Source organism: Cherax quadricarinatus, chromosome 32 (genome assembly GCF_038502225.1).
Source record: "Cherax quadricarinatus isolate ZL_2023a chromosome 32, ASM3850222v1, whole genome shotgun sequence".
NCBI classification, from domain to species: Eukaryota; Metazoa; Arthropoda; class Malacostraca; order Decapoda; family Parastacidae; genus Cherax; species Cherax quadricarinatus.
Window position 1 is genome coordinate 23,324,097 of NC_091323.1, and position 15,999 is coordinate 23,340,095.

At 37.3% G+C, this 15,999-nt stretch overlaps 2 protein-coding genes across 16 annotated transcripts in view; both read left to right on the forward strand.

The window, feature by feature from the left end:
- Window positions 1-15,999, forward strand: part of LOC128690290 (uncharacterized) — a 60,206-nt gene that overhangs the window by 12,209 nt on the left and 31,998 nt on the right. For 12 of the 15 annotated variants that reach the window (XM_070090513.1, XM_070090507.1, XM_070090511.1 and 9 more), the window contains exons 3-5: window positions 7,091-7,178; window positions 8,515-8,658; window positions 13,614-13,717. In XM_070090513.1, coding sequence (XP_069946614.1) covers window positions 7,091-7,178; window positions 8,515-8,658; window positions 13,614-13,717 — 336 coding nt within the window. Of the gene's footprint in view, window positions 1-7,090; window positions 7,179-8,514; window positions 8,659-13,613; window positions 13,718-15,999 lie in introns of those variants that run through there. The other 3 variants (XM_070090515.1, XM_070090517.1, XM_070090518.1) reach the window with 3 other exon arrangements.
- LOC128690292 (phytanoyl-CoA dioxygenase, peroxisomal) overlaps window positions 1,256-15,999 on the forward strand; it is a 166,927-nt gene continuing 152,183 nt past the window's right edge. The window contains exon 1 of the mRNA XM_070090526.1: window positions 1,256-1,369. The gene's annotated coding sequence lies outside the window, so the exon portion shown is untranslated. The remainder of the gene's footprint in view (window positions 1,370-15,999) is intronic.

The following is a 15,999-nucleotide window of genomic DNA, read 5'->3' on the forward strand; positions in this document are numbered from 1 at the left end:
TCAGATTTTTCTCCCATTTTTTATTTATTTATTTAAGCATACATACAGAGGTACAAAAAATACAGGTAAGAGCAGCATGCCAAAGCCACTTATATGCATAGCATTACGGGCTGGCTTAAAATTAACTTAAGATTAACTAAGCAATGATGAAATCAGTGATAAAACATTATTGTAAACAGATAACTATAAAGCACAAATGAGTATTACAAAGACAGGTCATATGGTTGCTTGCATTGCTGTACATTCAGGCGGATGGAGTATTCTGTTAGGTAGTGTATTTAAAAAAATAATAAAGTTAGATTGGGTCCTAGGTTTAACATTTGTGTGATATAATTGTGAGTAACATATAGGATATACAATTTATAAGGTTCAGTTATTCAGTATTTATTTGGTTTTGAGTGAGTAAGTGATCTTTGAGAAGAGACTTGAATTTATAAACAGGTAGTGTTTCTTTTATATTTACAGGTAATGAATTCCAGATTTTAGGGCCTTTTATGTGCATTGAGTTTTTGCATAGCGTGAGATGGACACGAGGAACATCAAAGAGTGATCTGTGCCTTGTGTTATGGTCTTGTATTCTGTTGAGGTTGGCAAGGAGATGTTTGAGGGGAGGGTTAATATCAGAGTTAAGTGTTCTATGTATGTAATAGGTGCAATAATAAGTATGGATGTTTTGTATGGTGAGTAGGTTGAGTGTTTTGAATATTGGTGGAGTGTGTTGCCTTTAGTGAGAATTTGTTATCATTCTAACTGCAGCCTTTTGTTGGGTAATTAGTGGTCTGAGATGGTTAATTGTTGTTGAGCCCCATGCACAAATTCCATAGGTGAGATAGGGGTAAATAAGAGAGTGATAAAGGGCCAGGAGGGCTGACTGTGGAACATAGTACCGTATCTTCGATAGTATGCCCACAATCTTGGAAATTTTCTTAGAAATTTGTTGTATATGTGTATGAAATTTGAGTCTATTATCGAGGTGGATTCCTAAGAATTTTCCCTCTGTTAGCTTTGTGATAGGTGATCCGTTTATTGTTATGTTAAGAGGTACATCTGTAGCTCTGTTACCAAACTGAATGAAGTAGGTTTTGTCAATGTTTAGTGTAAGTTTGTTAGTCCTCATCCAGGTAGATATTTTCTGTAATTCGGTGTTTACAGTATTGGCTAGCGTGACTGGGCTCGGGTGAGAGAAGACATATGTAGTGTCATCTGCAAAAAGTGTGGGTCTGAGTAATTGCGAAGCATTTGGTAGGTCATTTTTGTATAGGAGAAAGAGAAGAGGGCCAAGGACACTTCCCTGTGGGACACCAACTGTAATTGGTTGTGTGGAAGAGCTTGCCCCATTTGCGTACACATATTGGCTTCTGTTGCTGAGGTAAGACTTGAGGTAGTTGAGGGAGTGTCCTCTAATACCATAGTGTGACAATTTTACGTGGAGCAAGTCATGGTCAACTGTATCAAAAGCTTTACGTAAGTCAATGAAGATCCCCAGTGGGACTTCTTTTTTCTCTATTGCAGTGTATATATGTTCTAGCATGTGTATAATAGCATCATTAGTATTTTTATTAGGCCTGAATCCAAATTGGCAGGGGTTGAGAATGTTTTGGGAGATGAGGTAGGAGTAGATTCGTTTATGAATTAATTTTTCAAAGATTTTTGAGAGAGGGTGTAAATTGGATATTGCCCTATAGTTATTCAACTCTGTTTGGTCTCCTCCTTTATGGATCGGGGTGACCCTTGCTATTTTGAGAACTGTAGGGAAGGTGGAGGATTCAATGGATTTGTTAAAGAGTGTTGCAATGATTGGTGATAGTACTTGTGATGCTTTTTTGTATATAAAGGGTGGTAAGGTATTTAAATCTCCTGCCTTGTTTTTCAGTGCGTTGATAATAAGGGAGACTTCGTATGGGTTAGTCGGAGCTAGGAACAGTGTGTTCGGGTAGTTGCCAGTGAGGTAGTCATTTGGTGGGGTATCTGAGCTTGGGATTTTATTGGCAAGGTTTTGACCTATAGTGGAGAAGAAATCATTGAGTCTGTTTGCTGTTTCTGTTGGTGGGAGTTGGGGTTCATCTGATTTTGCTAATTTTATTTCGCTATGTCGTGATATCTTTTTTGTTCCCAGAATTTCTGATAGGGTCTTCCAGGTCTTTTTTATATCACCTCGTAAGTTGGATAATCTGTTCTCATAATACAATTTTTTTGCCCTTCTTATCAGGCTGGTTAGGATTGACGAGTAACGTTTTGTTTGGTCTCTGGTTATGTGACCCATTCTGTACTGTTTTTCACAGACACTGCATGACCCTTACAGATTGAGAGCTTCAGAATGAATACTAAATGCTTGATTTAATGAACTATTAAGGGGGAGCAGGAGGCAGGTAATGAGACTGTAGCAGATAGAGATGAGAGTGTTTAGTTGTGATTGTAACAGTATCAGACAATTCTGTAACCAGTGAACTTTGCTGCTTCCAATTCAGTTTTGACCCATATTTCCATAGTTGATTAAATTGAAGGTTTACCATTATAATAATAATAATAATAATTTCTAATAAAAATAATTTCCTAGTTTCAATTTTTTTTTTTTCAACAAGTCGGCTGTCTCCCACCGAGGCAGGGTGACCCAAAAAACAAAGAAAGTCCCCAAAAAGAAAATACTTTCATCATCATTCAACACTTTCACCACACTCACACATTATCACTGCTTTTGCAGAGGTGCTCAGAATACAACAGTTTAGAAGCATATACGTATAAAGATACACAACATATCCCTCCAAACTGCCAATATCCCAAACCCCTCCTTTAAAGTGCAGGCATTGTACTTCCCATTTCCAGGACTCAAGTCCGACTATATGAAAATAACCGGTTTCCCTGAATCCCTTCACTAAATATTACCCTGCTCACACTCCAACAGATCGTCAGGTCCCAAGTATCATTCGTCTCCATTCACTCCTATCTAACATGCTCATGCACGCTTGCTGGAAGTCCAAGCCCCTTGCCCACAAAACCTCCTTTACCCCCTCTTTCCAACCCTTTCGAGGACGACCCCTGCCCCTCCTTCCTTCCCCTATAGATTTATATGCTTTCCATGTCATTCTACTTTGATCCATTCTCTCTAAATGACCAAACCACCTCAACAACCCCTCTTCTGCCCTCTGACTAATGCTTTTATTAACTCCACACCTTCTCCTAATTTCCACACTCCGAATTTTCTGCATAATATTTACACCACACATTGCCCTTAGACAGGACATCTCCACTGCCTCCAACCATCTCCTCGCTGCTGCATTTACCACCCAAGCTTCACATCTATATTAGAGTGTTGGTACTACTATACTTTCATACATTCCCTTCTTTGCCTCCATAGATAATGTTTTTTGACTCCACATATACCTCAACGCACTCACCTTTTTTCCCTCATCAATTCTATGATTAACCTCATCCTTCATAAACCCATCCGCCGACACGTCAACTCCCAAGTATCTGAAAACATTCACTTCTTCCATACTCCTCCTCCCCAATTTGATATCCAATTTTTCTTTATCTAAATCATTTGATACCCTCATCACCTTACTCTTTTCTATGTTCTCACTTTCAACTTTCTACCTTTACACACATTCCCAAACTCATCCACTAACCTTTGCAATTTTTCTTTAGAATCTCCCATAAGCACAGTATCATCAGCAAAAAGTAACTGTGTCAATTCCCATTTTGAATTTGATTCCCCGTAATTTAATCCAACCCCTCTCCCGAACACCCTAGCATTTACTTCCTTTACAACCCCATCTATAAAGATATTAAACAACCATGGTGACATTACACATCCCTGTCTAAGACCTACTTTTACCGGGAAGTAGTCTCCCTCTCTTCTACATACCCTAACCTGAGCCTCACTATCCTCATAAAAACTCTTTACAGCACTTAATAACTTACCACCTATTCCATATACTTGCAACATCTGCCACATTGCTCCTCTATCCACTCTATCATATGCCTTTTCTAAATCCGTAAATGCAATAAATCTTCCCTACCTTTATCTAAATACTGTTCACATATATGCTTCAATGTAAACACTTGATCTACACATCCCCTACCCACTCTGAAGCCTCCCTGCTCATCCGCAATCCTACATTCTGTCTTACCTCTAATTCTTTCAATTATAACCCTACTGTATAATTTTCCTGGTATACTCAGTAAACTTATTCCTCTATAATTTTTACAATCTCTTTTGTCCCCTTTCCCTTTATATAAAGGGACTATACATGCTCTCCGCCAATCCCTAGGTACCTTCCCCTCTTTCATACATTTATTAAACAAAAGTACTCCAACACTATATCCCCCCTGCTTTTAACATTTCTGTCATGATCCCATCAGTTCCAGCTGCATTACCCCCTTTCATTCTACGTAATGCCTCACGTACCTCCACCACACTTACATTCTGCTCTTCTTCACTCCTAAAAGATAGTATACCTCCCTGGCCAGTGCATGAAATTATTTTTGCTAAATAATAATGGCTGTCCAAGTTATGTGTTTCATGTGCTAATGGGTAAGGTTATGAATATCCTGAATGATGAAAATTTAAAAAAAAAAAAAAATCAATCACTGTCTTGATCAGAATAAAATTTTGTATTTAAAGCCATGATAAGCAAACATTATTTCACAAGAAGGAAATTTTGAGAAAAATTGTTAGTAACTCTTAAGAGTTATCTTAGAAGTGGATGACCTTAAATTTAAACTAATGTACAGTGTGCAGTGCTGTGATTTAATTTTTTTGTGTTAATTAACCTTTGACTGTTTTGGTCGTATATATACATCTTATGAGCCAGTGTTTCGGACATATATATACGCAATAATTCCAGCGGCTTCAAATCAAGCAGGAGAAGGCTGGTGGGCCCACATGTGAGAGAATGGGTCTGTATAATCAGTGTGCACTGTATAAAAAAATCCTGCAACATGCAGTGCATAATGAGAAAAAAAAACTCCGACCATATTTTTTAATTAAAATGCCAACTTTGAGGTTTATTTTTGTATAGTATTTATGGCTGTATTCTCGTTTTTGTGGTCTCATTTGATAGAATGGAAAACATGTTACAGAAATAGAGATGATTTTGATTAGTTTCACGATGAAAACGACCTTGAAATTGAGCTCAAAGTAGTGGAAATGTTCGATTTTTACCAATGTTCAAGAGTAAGCAAATCACACCACACGTCCAATACACATCAACTGGGGAGTCTAATATTCTTTCACTAGTGCACTGATATTATTTATATCATTTTTACAATAATGCAGTAGTCCACATAACAGTAAATCTTCTATTTTCTGTGTGAATAAAAAATCAAAAGAAAAAGCAAGAGTAATATAAGAGGGGCCTAGAGACATGACTAATGAACATAGGATATGTTATTTTAGTGTCAAGAATGTCTGCATTGTTTATTCTGGACCCTATTTTGAAATTGGCATCTTTTTTAATTTGCATGAAATTGGCCAAATTGCCAATTTCTGATCACTTTGTTGAGTAGTTGAAATTGGTAAATGGGCTGTTTCTTGTACTCAGTTGATTGGAAAAAATGGAGTTCTAAAGAAATAGCTATGAGTTTGGTCGACTGGAACAATGGAATTGGCTGAAAATAGGGCTCAAAGTCGGTGAAATCACCGATGCGTATATATCGCCGAGATTGCTAACTTTGCGGGAGCGTAATTCCGTAAGTTTTTGATCAGATTTCATACTTTTGGTGTCATTACCATTGGGAAAAGATTTTCTATCATTTATAAGAAAAAATAATTTTTGTTTTTTTCCAAAAAATTTTCAACATAGGCGCTTGTGACAGTCAAAGGGTTAAACTACTGGAGAATGATATATTCTTAGCATGTGGGGTTATGGTTTGGAGAGATACTGTAATACAAAAGGTTAGTTATTGGGTAGATATGCTAGTGCCCAAGAGAAATTTAAATATCTTCATTTCACAGGGCATTTTATGCTTTCTGTCTGTGGGACTTCCTTGCATCCATTTTTCTTCTGTACAGAATATTTGAATAATTGGGTTATAAGAGTGAAGCAGTGGAGACTTGCTCTGTCTGCTCAAGTTTGAAATTCATTCACTTGCTTTGCATCATATAGAATTCTCCATCTTGCATGTATTGTTTTAATCATCTGGTTATATACTCTATCAGTACATCTTATATGTATCAATAAAACATGACTAAAATTTTTCTTAAATCCTTATCTGAAGCAAATTTGTATAGAGGTGGGCACCACTTTACAATGCTTCGCTTTGTAGTGTTTCACTAATGCAGTTTTCAATTATACCCATTCTTTATTTAACATGCTATATGGTTATAACTTTGACCATAATTTTTAAAGGAGTGGTCTGGTGAGCCAGAGGAAGGCCTCAGTCAGATGGCCAAAAGCCCCAGCTGTGGGTCATCATCTGACTAAGACCCACGTCAGGAAATACCTGTCATGTTTCCTGACAATCCTTACCTAACCTAACCTTCATTTATTCAGACTTTTTACAATACACGTAAATATATTCACCGCTTACTATAAGCTAAGGACAAAAATATTTTAAGGTAAGTAATATTTTTCTTTTTTTATTATCACACTGGCCGATTCCCACCAAGGCAGGGTGGCCCGAAAAAGAAAAACTTTCACCATCATTCCTTCATTTATTCAGACTTTTTACAATACACGTAAATATATTCACTGCTTACTATAAGCTAAGGACAAAAATATTTTAAGGTAAGTAATATGTTTACTGTATATGCATTTTTTATGCCTACCTCTATTACTTATTTATGATAGTGTAAACATATCATCAGGCTTAATAGTATATGCATTTGAAAGTGAAAAAAGGCTATGTTTCATTTTACAGTGATTTTCGCTGTACAGCAATAACCCGGAACCTAACCTGCTGTATAAGTTGGGCCCTTCTGTGTGCATGTATTCGTCTGAATACATGCATATAGGGAATTCTTTATGTACTTTATCCAAAATTGTGGAAAGATTAGTGTTTGTGGTATAGCAATTTTATTTTGTACGTTAAATTTTGTTTACTCTTACTTTATTTAAAGTTATGCTTACTGTAAGAATAACCCCTTCAGCAGTGTAGAGTCATCTGAGAGTGAGACGTCTTCTTCATCTCCATCATCAGTTGAATCCTTACATTGGACTAATGAAAATATAAAGAAGGTATTATATCTGAGTGTTAACTGATTAACATACCAGCATATACAGATGTAGATTTTTTTTATAATAAGACAGACTCAAAATGTATTGAATTAATTACCTTCCTGTGCATTTCCTGCCATAAGAAATATGGCTTTTAATATGCATGGTAGCCCCTTTCCTTAGTATTTATATTTTTTCTTTTACCTATTATTAGTCAGAGTGAATACAGCCTCTCCTCACTTAGCGACATACTTGTTTACCGATGCCTCGGACTTACGACGGGCTCTCTGACCAATATTCATACCTAAATAATGTATATTAGAGCTGATTTCCTCTATTCTGTTTGTTTCAGTATTCAGTACATTACTGTATAAACATTTAAAAATATACCAGAAATGGTGCAAAGGTGGCATTAAAATAATATCAAAGATGGTTGACACCAACTCACTACCATTATAGTTTGCTCCTCACTTACCGACGAATTTGTTTAATGACGTGGGCTTAGGAATGGAACTCCGTCATTAAGTGAGGAGAGGCTGTACATTTTATACTAGTATTGCCCTCATTTGCCATTGCATCCCTTAGTGTGCAGTACAGAATGAGTTGCCATTACCAGCCATCTGCTTCCAGTTGTTAGCTTGTAAAGTGAGGGTTTACTGTACTTCTTGGGAATCAGTAGGTTGATACATATATCTTCTTCTTTTAATAAACCGGGGGTATCTCACCGAGGCAGGGTGGCCCAAAAGAAAAAAGGAAAGTTTCTCCTTTTAAATTTAGTAATATATACAGGAGAAGGGGTTACTAGCCCCTTGTTCCCAGCATTTTAGTTGCCTCTTATGACATGCATGGCTTACGGAGGAAGAATTCTGTTCCATATGTGAAAGGGTTATATATATTACCAGGTCTAATTGTGATTTACAAGACCCTTGGAGTGACTGCCACATGGGGATTATTGTTTTCTTTTCTCTTCACAACCTCTTTTTTTAACACTATCATCTCATCCATTTAATATACATTTTATATTCTCATACATGTACTGTTCTATATTTTGCAGTTTCTATATTAGTCTTTTATTAAGAATTTATTAAGTATGGTAGAATAAAGACACACCAATGAAGAGCCTTGTGTTCATATGATATTTCATTCACCAGAGTTGATAGTCCTCGTTGGTTCCTGTTTGTTATAAGTATCATATTTATACCTCCATATGTTGGCTTAGTCATATATCGACATACTTATTAAGGATAATATATCAGTTTGTTTTGTTTAGGTTTGTTGTACTCTTTGTTTTTTCAGTCAAGCATGTATTTAATGTAGTTTTAATTTCTTATCATTAATGAGTGATTATCTTTTACAGGAGATGCCAACACTGTTCACCTTAAATGTGGGAGAAAGAGAGTCATTTTTTGCGAGATCTCAGGAACTTAGTCAAAGTAAACAAGAGCTTTATACTTTTTTGGAGAGCGGTCGGAAGTCATCTAGACTAGAGGGCAAAGAATATGTAAGGAATATGTAAAGAATATGTTAGATCTGTTTTCTTTTTAAAATATTTATATTTTTATGTGCAATGAAAATTACTCACTTCATAGAAATTGCTCACATTTATACTCCAGTTTATCTGTGATCAATGGGATCAGCTGTTACTTCCTTGAATTTACATTGATTTACAAGAATTTCTCTCTCACATGTACTTAACATATTTGCTTGAGCATTATCTCTCTCACAAATGTAGGATGTTTGCTTAAGCCTTCCTCTCTCACACAGAGCATGTTTGCTTGGACCTTTTGCTAAATGATCATTTTTTATCAAGAACTGTTATGATATCTTGTTATGTGGCTTGAAAGTCTGTTAAACCTTTCAGGGTTTCGGAGGTACTAGTACAGCTTATGCACTTGGGTTTTTGACGTACTAGTACGCCTAAATTCTAGCGCCCTCAAATCTAGTGAGAGAAAGCTGGTAGGCCTACATATGAAAGAATGGGTCTATGTGGTCAGTGTGCGCAGTATAAAAAAAATCCTGCAGTGCACAGTGCGTAATGCGAAAAAAAAAAACTTTGACCGTGTTTTTGGATTAAAACAGTGACTGCACTGTATTTTCATATGGTATTTATTATTGTATTCCAGTTTTCCTGGTCTCATTTTATAGAATGGAAGACATATTACATAAATTGAGATGATTTTGACTGGTTTTACAATGAAAAGTACCTTGAAATTGAGCTCAAAGTAGCAGAAATGTTCGATTTTTGCCAATGTTCAAAAGTAAACAAATCATGCCAAGCGTCCAATACACGTCAACTGGCGAGTCTAATATTCTTTCACAAGTGCGCTGATATTATTTATACCATTTCTACACTAATGCAGTAGTCTGCATAACAGTAAATCTTCTATTTTTTGTAAGAATAAAAATTCAAAGTGGAAAGCCAAAGAAATATAAGAGGGGCCTGGGGATGTGACTAACGAACAGAGAACTTGTTATTTTAGTGCCAGGAATGTCTTTCTTGTTTATTCTGGACCCTATTCGGAAATTGGCATCTTTTGAAATTTGTGTGAAATTGGCAAAGTTGCTAAATTCTGACCACTTTATTGGATAGTTGAAATTGGTAAATGAGTGGTTTCTTGTACTCATTCGATAGAAAAAATGGTGTTCTAGTGAAATAGTTATGATTTTTTGTTGACTAGTACACTGGAATTGGCCGAAAATAGGGCTCAAAGTGGGCAAAAATCGCCGATGCGTAAACATTCTCAAGACTGCTAACTTCGCAAGAGCATAATTCCGTAAGTTTTCCATCAAATTTCATACTTTTGGTGTCATTATGATCAGGAAAAGATTCTCTATCTTTTCGTTAGAAAACATAATTTTTTTTTTTTTTTTTTTTTGAAAATTTGGCGACCCTGAGAACAAGTCTGAGAGAGGGCCTGGTGACCCTGAAAGGGTTAAACATTGTTTCTTTCTTATAAGTTGGAGAAGCATAACAGTAGTTTAAAAATTATAAAGTAAGTAATTGGCTCTATGCATTTTACTCTACTAAATTATTCCAAGAATTGAAAGCATTTCTGCTAATTGAGCATGTACACAAGCGTTCAGATGATTGATAATGATTGAATAAACTTTCTCTTCTTTTTTTTTAACCTTAAATAAGCATATGCTTCAACTTTTTTTTTTTTTTTTTTTTCTGGGAGGGGGGCACAGTGTTGGCAGGGCAGGGGAGGATGAAGAATTGAGGTAGGGTAGAACAGTATAAAAAGATTGTTGGTGTAGAGAGAGAATTAGGTAAGAAAGAATAACTGGCCTGACCTCTTTGATTTTGGTACTTGGTATGCTTCATTCTTACTTTGTAACATTCTGGCTGCCTTTCATATGACAGTTTTTCAATAGATCATTGCATATTTTTTTTTTTTTTTTTTCAACAAGTCGGCCGTCTCCCACCGAGGCAGGGTGACCAAAAAAAGAAAGAAAATCCCCCAAAAGAAAATACTTTCATCATCATTCAACACTTTCACCACACTCACACATTATCACTGCTTTTGCAGAGGTGCTCAGAATACAACAGTTTAGAAGCATATACGTATAAAGATACACAACGTATCCCTCCAAACTGCCAATATCCCAAACCCCTCCTTTAAAGTGCAGGCATTGTACTTCCCATTTCCAGGACTCAAGTCCGACTATATGAAAATAACCGGTTTCCCTGAATCCCTTCACTAAATATTACCCTGCTCACACTCCAACAGATCGTCAGGTCCCAAGTATCATTCGTCTCCATTCACTCCTATCTAACACGCTCATGCACGCTTGCTGGAAGTCCAAGCCCCTCGCCCACAAAACCTCCTTTACCCCCTCTTTCCAACCCTTTCGAGGACGACCCCTACCCCTCTTTCCTTCCCCTATAGATTTATATGCTTTCCATGTCATTCTACTTTGATCCATTCTCTCTAAATGACCAAACCACCTCAACAACCCCTCTTCTGCCCTCTGACTAATGCTTTTATTAACTCCACACCTTCTCCTAATTTCCACACTCCGAATTTTCTGCATGATATTTACACCACACATTGCCCTTAGACAGGACATCTCCACTGCCTCCAACCGTCTCCTCGCTGCTGCATATGTCTTGTCAAAATTTTGGAAGCACTACCTCTCTCTGAGTAATGAATTTTTTTTTTTTTTTTTTTTTTTTTCAACAAGTCGGCCGTCTCCCACCGAGGCAGGGTGACCCAAAAAAGAAAGAAAATCCCCAAAAAGAAAATACTTTCATCATCATTCAACACTTTCACCACACTCGCACATTATCACTGTTTTTGCAGAGGTGCTCAGAATACAACAGTCTAGAAGCATACACATATGAAGATACACAACATATCCCTCCAAACTGCCAATATCCCAAAACCCCTCCTTTAAAGTGCAGGCATTGTACTTCCCATTTCCAGGACTCAAGTCCGACTATATGAAAATAACCGGTTTCCCTGAATCCCTTCACTAAATATTACCCTGCTCACACTCCAACAGATCGTCAGGTCCCAAGTACCATTCGTCTCCATTCACTCCTATCTAACACGCTCATGCACGCTTGCTGGAAGTCCAAGCCCCTTGCCCACAAAACCTCCTTTACCCCCTCTCTCCAACCCTTTCGAGGACGACCCCTACCCCGCCTTCCTTCCCCTATAGATTTATATGCTTTCCATGTCATTCTACTTTGATCCATTCTCTCTAAATGACCAAACCACCTCAACAACCCCTCTTCTGCCCTCTGACTAATACTTTTATTAACTCCACACCTTCTCCTAATTTCCACACTCCGAATTTTCTGTAAAATATTTACACCACACATTGCCCTTAAACAGGACATCTCCACTGCCTCCAACCGTCTCCTCGCTACTGCATTTACCACCCAAGCTTCACACCCATATAAGAGTGTTGGTACTACTATACTTTCATACATTCCCTTCTTTGCCTCCATAGATAACGTTTTTTGACTCCACATATACCTCAAAGCACCACTCACCTTTTTTCCCTCATCAATTCTATGATTAACCTCATCCTTCATAAATCCATCCGCCGACACGTCAACTCCCAAGTATCTGAAAACATTCACTTCTTCCATACTCCTCCTCCCCAATTTGATATCCAATTTTTCTTTATCTAAATCATTTGACACCCTCATCACCTTACTCTTTTCTATGTTCACTTTCAACTTTCTACCTTTACACACATTCCCAAACTCATCCACTAACCTTTGCAATTTTTCTTTAGAATCTCCCATAAGCACAGTATCATCAGCAAAAAGTAACTGTGTCAATTCCCATTTTGAATTTGATTCCCCAAAATTTAATCCCACCCCTCTCCCGAACACCCTAGCATTTACTTCCTTTACAACCCCATCTATAAATATATTAAACAACCATGGTGACATTACACATCCCTGTCTAAGACCTACTTTTACCGGGAAGTAGTCTCCCTCTCTTCTACACACCCTAACCTGAGCCTCACTATCCTCATAAAAACTCTTTACAGCATTTAATAACTTACCACCTATTCCATATACTTGCAACATCTGCCACATTGCTCCTCTATCCACTCTATCATATGCCTTTTCTAAATCCATAAATGCAATAAAAACTTCCCTACCTTTATCTAAATACTGTTCACATATATGCTTCAATGTAAACACTTGATCTACACATCCCCTACCCACTCTGAAACCTCCTTGCTCATCCGCAATCCTACATTCTGTCTTACCTCTAATTCTTTCAATTATAACCCTACCATACACTTTTCCTGGTATACTCAATAAGCTTATTCCTCTATAATTTTTACAGTCTCTTTTGTCCCCTTTCCCTTTATATAAAGGGACTATACATGCTCTCCGCCAATCCCTAGGTACCTTCCCCTCTTTCATACATTTATTAAACAAAAGTACCAACCACTCCAACACTATATCCCCCCCTGCTTTTAACATTTCTGTCATGATCCCATCAGTTCCAGCTGCTTTACCCCCTTTCATTTTACGTAATGCCTCACGTACCTCCCCCACACTTACATTCTGCTCTTCTTCACTCCTAAAAGATGGTATACCTCCCTGACCAGTGCATGAAATTACTGCCTCTGTTTCTTCCTTAACATTTAAAAGTTCCTCAAAATATTCTCGCCATCTACCCAATACCTCCATCTCCCCATCTACTAACTCCCCTACTCTGTTTTTAACTGACAAATCCATATTTTCCCTAGGCTTTCTTAACTTGTTTAACTCACTCCAAAATTTTTTCTTATTTTCATTAAAATTTCTTGACAGTGCCTCTCCCACTCTATCATCTGCTCTCCTTTTGCACTCTCTCACCACTCTCTTGAATATTATATAAATTTAAGAGAGAGAGGAATGTTGGTTTTAGCTAATAATTAGTTATTGAACCATTTGTCATTAAACTTATACGTACTTTATTACTTTAATATGTTTTACAGGTAAAGATTTCTCTAGCTTCATCAACTGAGGATATTTCATGTTCTAATGGATCTGATAAGGAGTACATGCCAGCTATAAAGAGAAGACGTAAACGATTTTTCTGGTTTGTTTTTCTGCATTTTCAACGTTTTTTTTGTTCCACATCTTAAAATGTATTTTTGAGTATAGCCATACCATTATGCTTGTCTGTCTTTTTTGCCCACCTTACTTAGATTCTTTTCCCTTTCTTTTTATCTATACTGGTGTAGTCACTAAGAGTAAACTTGAGATGTGCAAAATGTTGTTGAAGAACCTGGTCTTGTGAATGGTTTTCCATAAAATCACATAATAAAAATATAATGAAACTTTTTTATGCTCTTTGAAGTTTAGTCACTCCTCATACATCCATATTTTAATAGTTTAACAAAAAAATAATAATTTTAAGCATAGCAACATTATTGTGTCTTCATTTTTCTATTTGCTATACTTTGACTCTTTTCTCTGTACGAGTAATTAATTTTTTTTTTTCAACGAATCAGCCGTTTCCCACCAAGGCAGGGTGGCCCAAAAAGAAAAACGAAAGTTTCTCTTTTTAAATTTAGTAATTTATACAAGAGAAGGGGTTACTAGCCCCTTGCCCCCGGCATTTTAGTCGCCTCTTACAACACGCATGGCTTACGGAGGAAGAATTCTGTTCCACTTCCCCATGGAGATAAGAGGAAATAAACAAGAACAAGAACTAGAAAGAAAATAGAAGAAAACACAGAGGGGTGTGTATATATATGCTTGTACATGTATGTGTAGTGTGACCTAAGTGTAAGTAGAAGTAGCAAGACGTATCTGAAATCTTGCATGTTTATGAGACAATCCTACCATCATGTAAAACAATTACAGGTTTCTGTTTTACACTCACTTGGCAGGACGGTAGTACCTCCCAGGGCGGTTGCTGTCTACCAACCTACTACCTACATGAGTAACTAATATTGTACTGTATTTGCATGATTAATTTGAGATGTTTGAAGTGACACAGTTACTTTTTGCTGATGATACTGTGCTTATGGGTGAGTCTAAAAAAAAATTGCAGAGGTTAGTGGATGAATTTGGGAGTGTGTGTAAAGGTAGAAAGCTGAAAGTGAACATAGAAAAGAGTAAGGTGATAAGGGTATCAAATGATTTAGATTAAGAAAAATTGGATATCAAATTGGGGAGGAGTATGGAAGAAGTGAATGTTTTCAAATATTTGGAATTTGACGTATCAGCGGATGGATTTATGAAGGATGAGGTTAATCGTAGAATTGATGAAGGAAAAAAGGTTAGTGGTGCATTGAGGTATATGTGGAGACAAAGAACGTTACCTATGGAGGCAAAGAAGGGAATGTATGAAAGTATAGTGGTACCAACACTCTTATATGGGTGTGAAGCTTGGGTTGTAAATGCTGCAGCAAGGAGGCGGTTGGAGGTAGTGGAGATATCCTGTCTAAAGGCAATGTGTGGTGTAAATATTATGCAGAAAATTCGGAGTGTGGAAATTAGGAAAAGGTGTGGAGTTAATAAAAGTATTAGTCAAGAGGGCTGACGAGGGGTTGTTGAGGTGGTTTGGTCATTTAGAGAGAATGGATCAAAGTAGAATGACATGGAGAGCGTTTAAATCTGTAGGGGAAGGAAGGCGGGGTAGGGGTCGTCCTTGAAAGGGTTGGAGAGAGGGGGTAAAGGAGGTTTTGTGGGTGAGGGCTTGGACTTCCAGCAAGCGTGCGTGAGCGTGTTAGGAGTGAATGGAGACGAATGGTATTTGGGACCTGACGATCTGTTGGAGTGTGAGCAGGGTAATATTTAGTGAAGGGATTCAGGGAAACCGGTTATTTTATATAGCCGGACTTGAGTCCTGGAAATGGGAAGAACAATGCCTGCACTTTAAAGGAGGGGTTTGGGATATTGGCAGTTTGGAGGGATATGTTGTGTATATATGTATATACATCTAAACTGTTGTATTCTGAGCACCTCTGCAAAAACAGATTGTGTGTGAGTGAGGTGAAAGTGTTGAATGATGATCAAAGCATTTTCTTTTTGGGGATTTTTTTTTTGGGTCACCCTGCCTCAGTGGGAGATGGCTGACTTGTTAAAAAAAAAAAAGTTTGGAGACAATTGACTGTTAACAGATATATTGGTGGAGTGTTAGCAAAAAAATATTTATGAAAGGATTGATAAATTTTAGCTGGACTTGAGTTCTGGAGGTAGAAAGGGCAGTGTCTGCACTCTAAAAGAGGTGTGGGAATGTTGCAAGCAGAGGGTTATCTGAATTGTGATGTCATCACACTTAAGGCAAGACAGCAGTTGAATGAATGTTAGTGATTGTGTTTTCTTGTTTGTGTCACCCTTCCTTGGTGGGAGATAGCTGTTGAAGCTTAA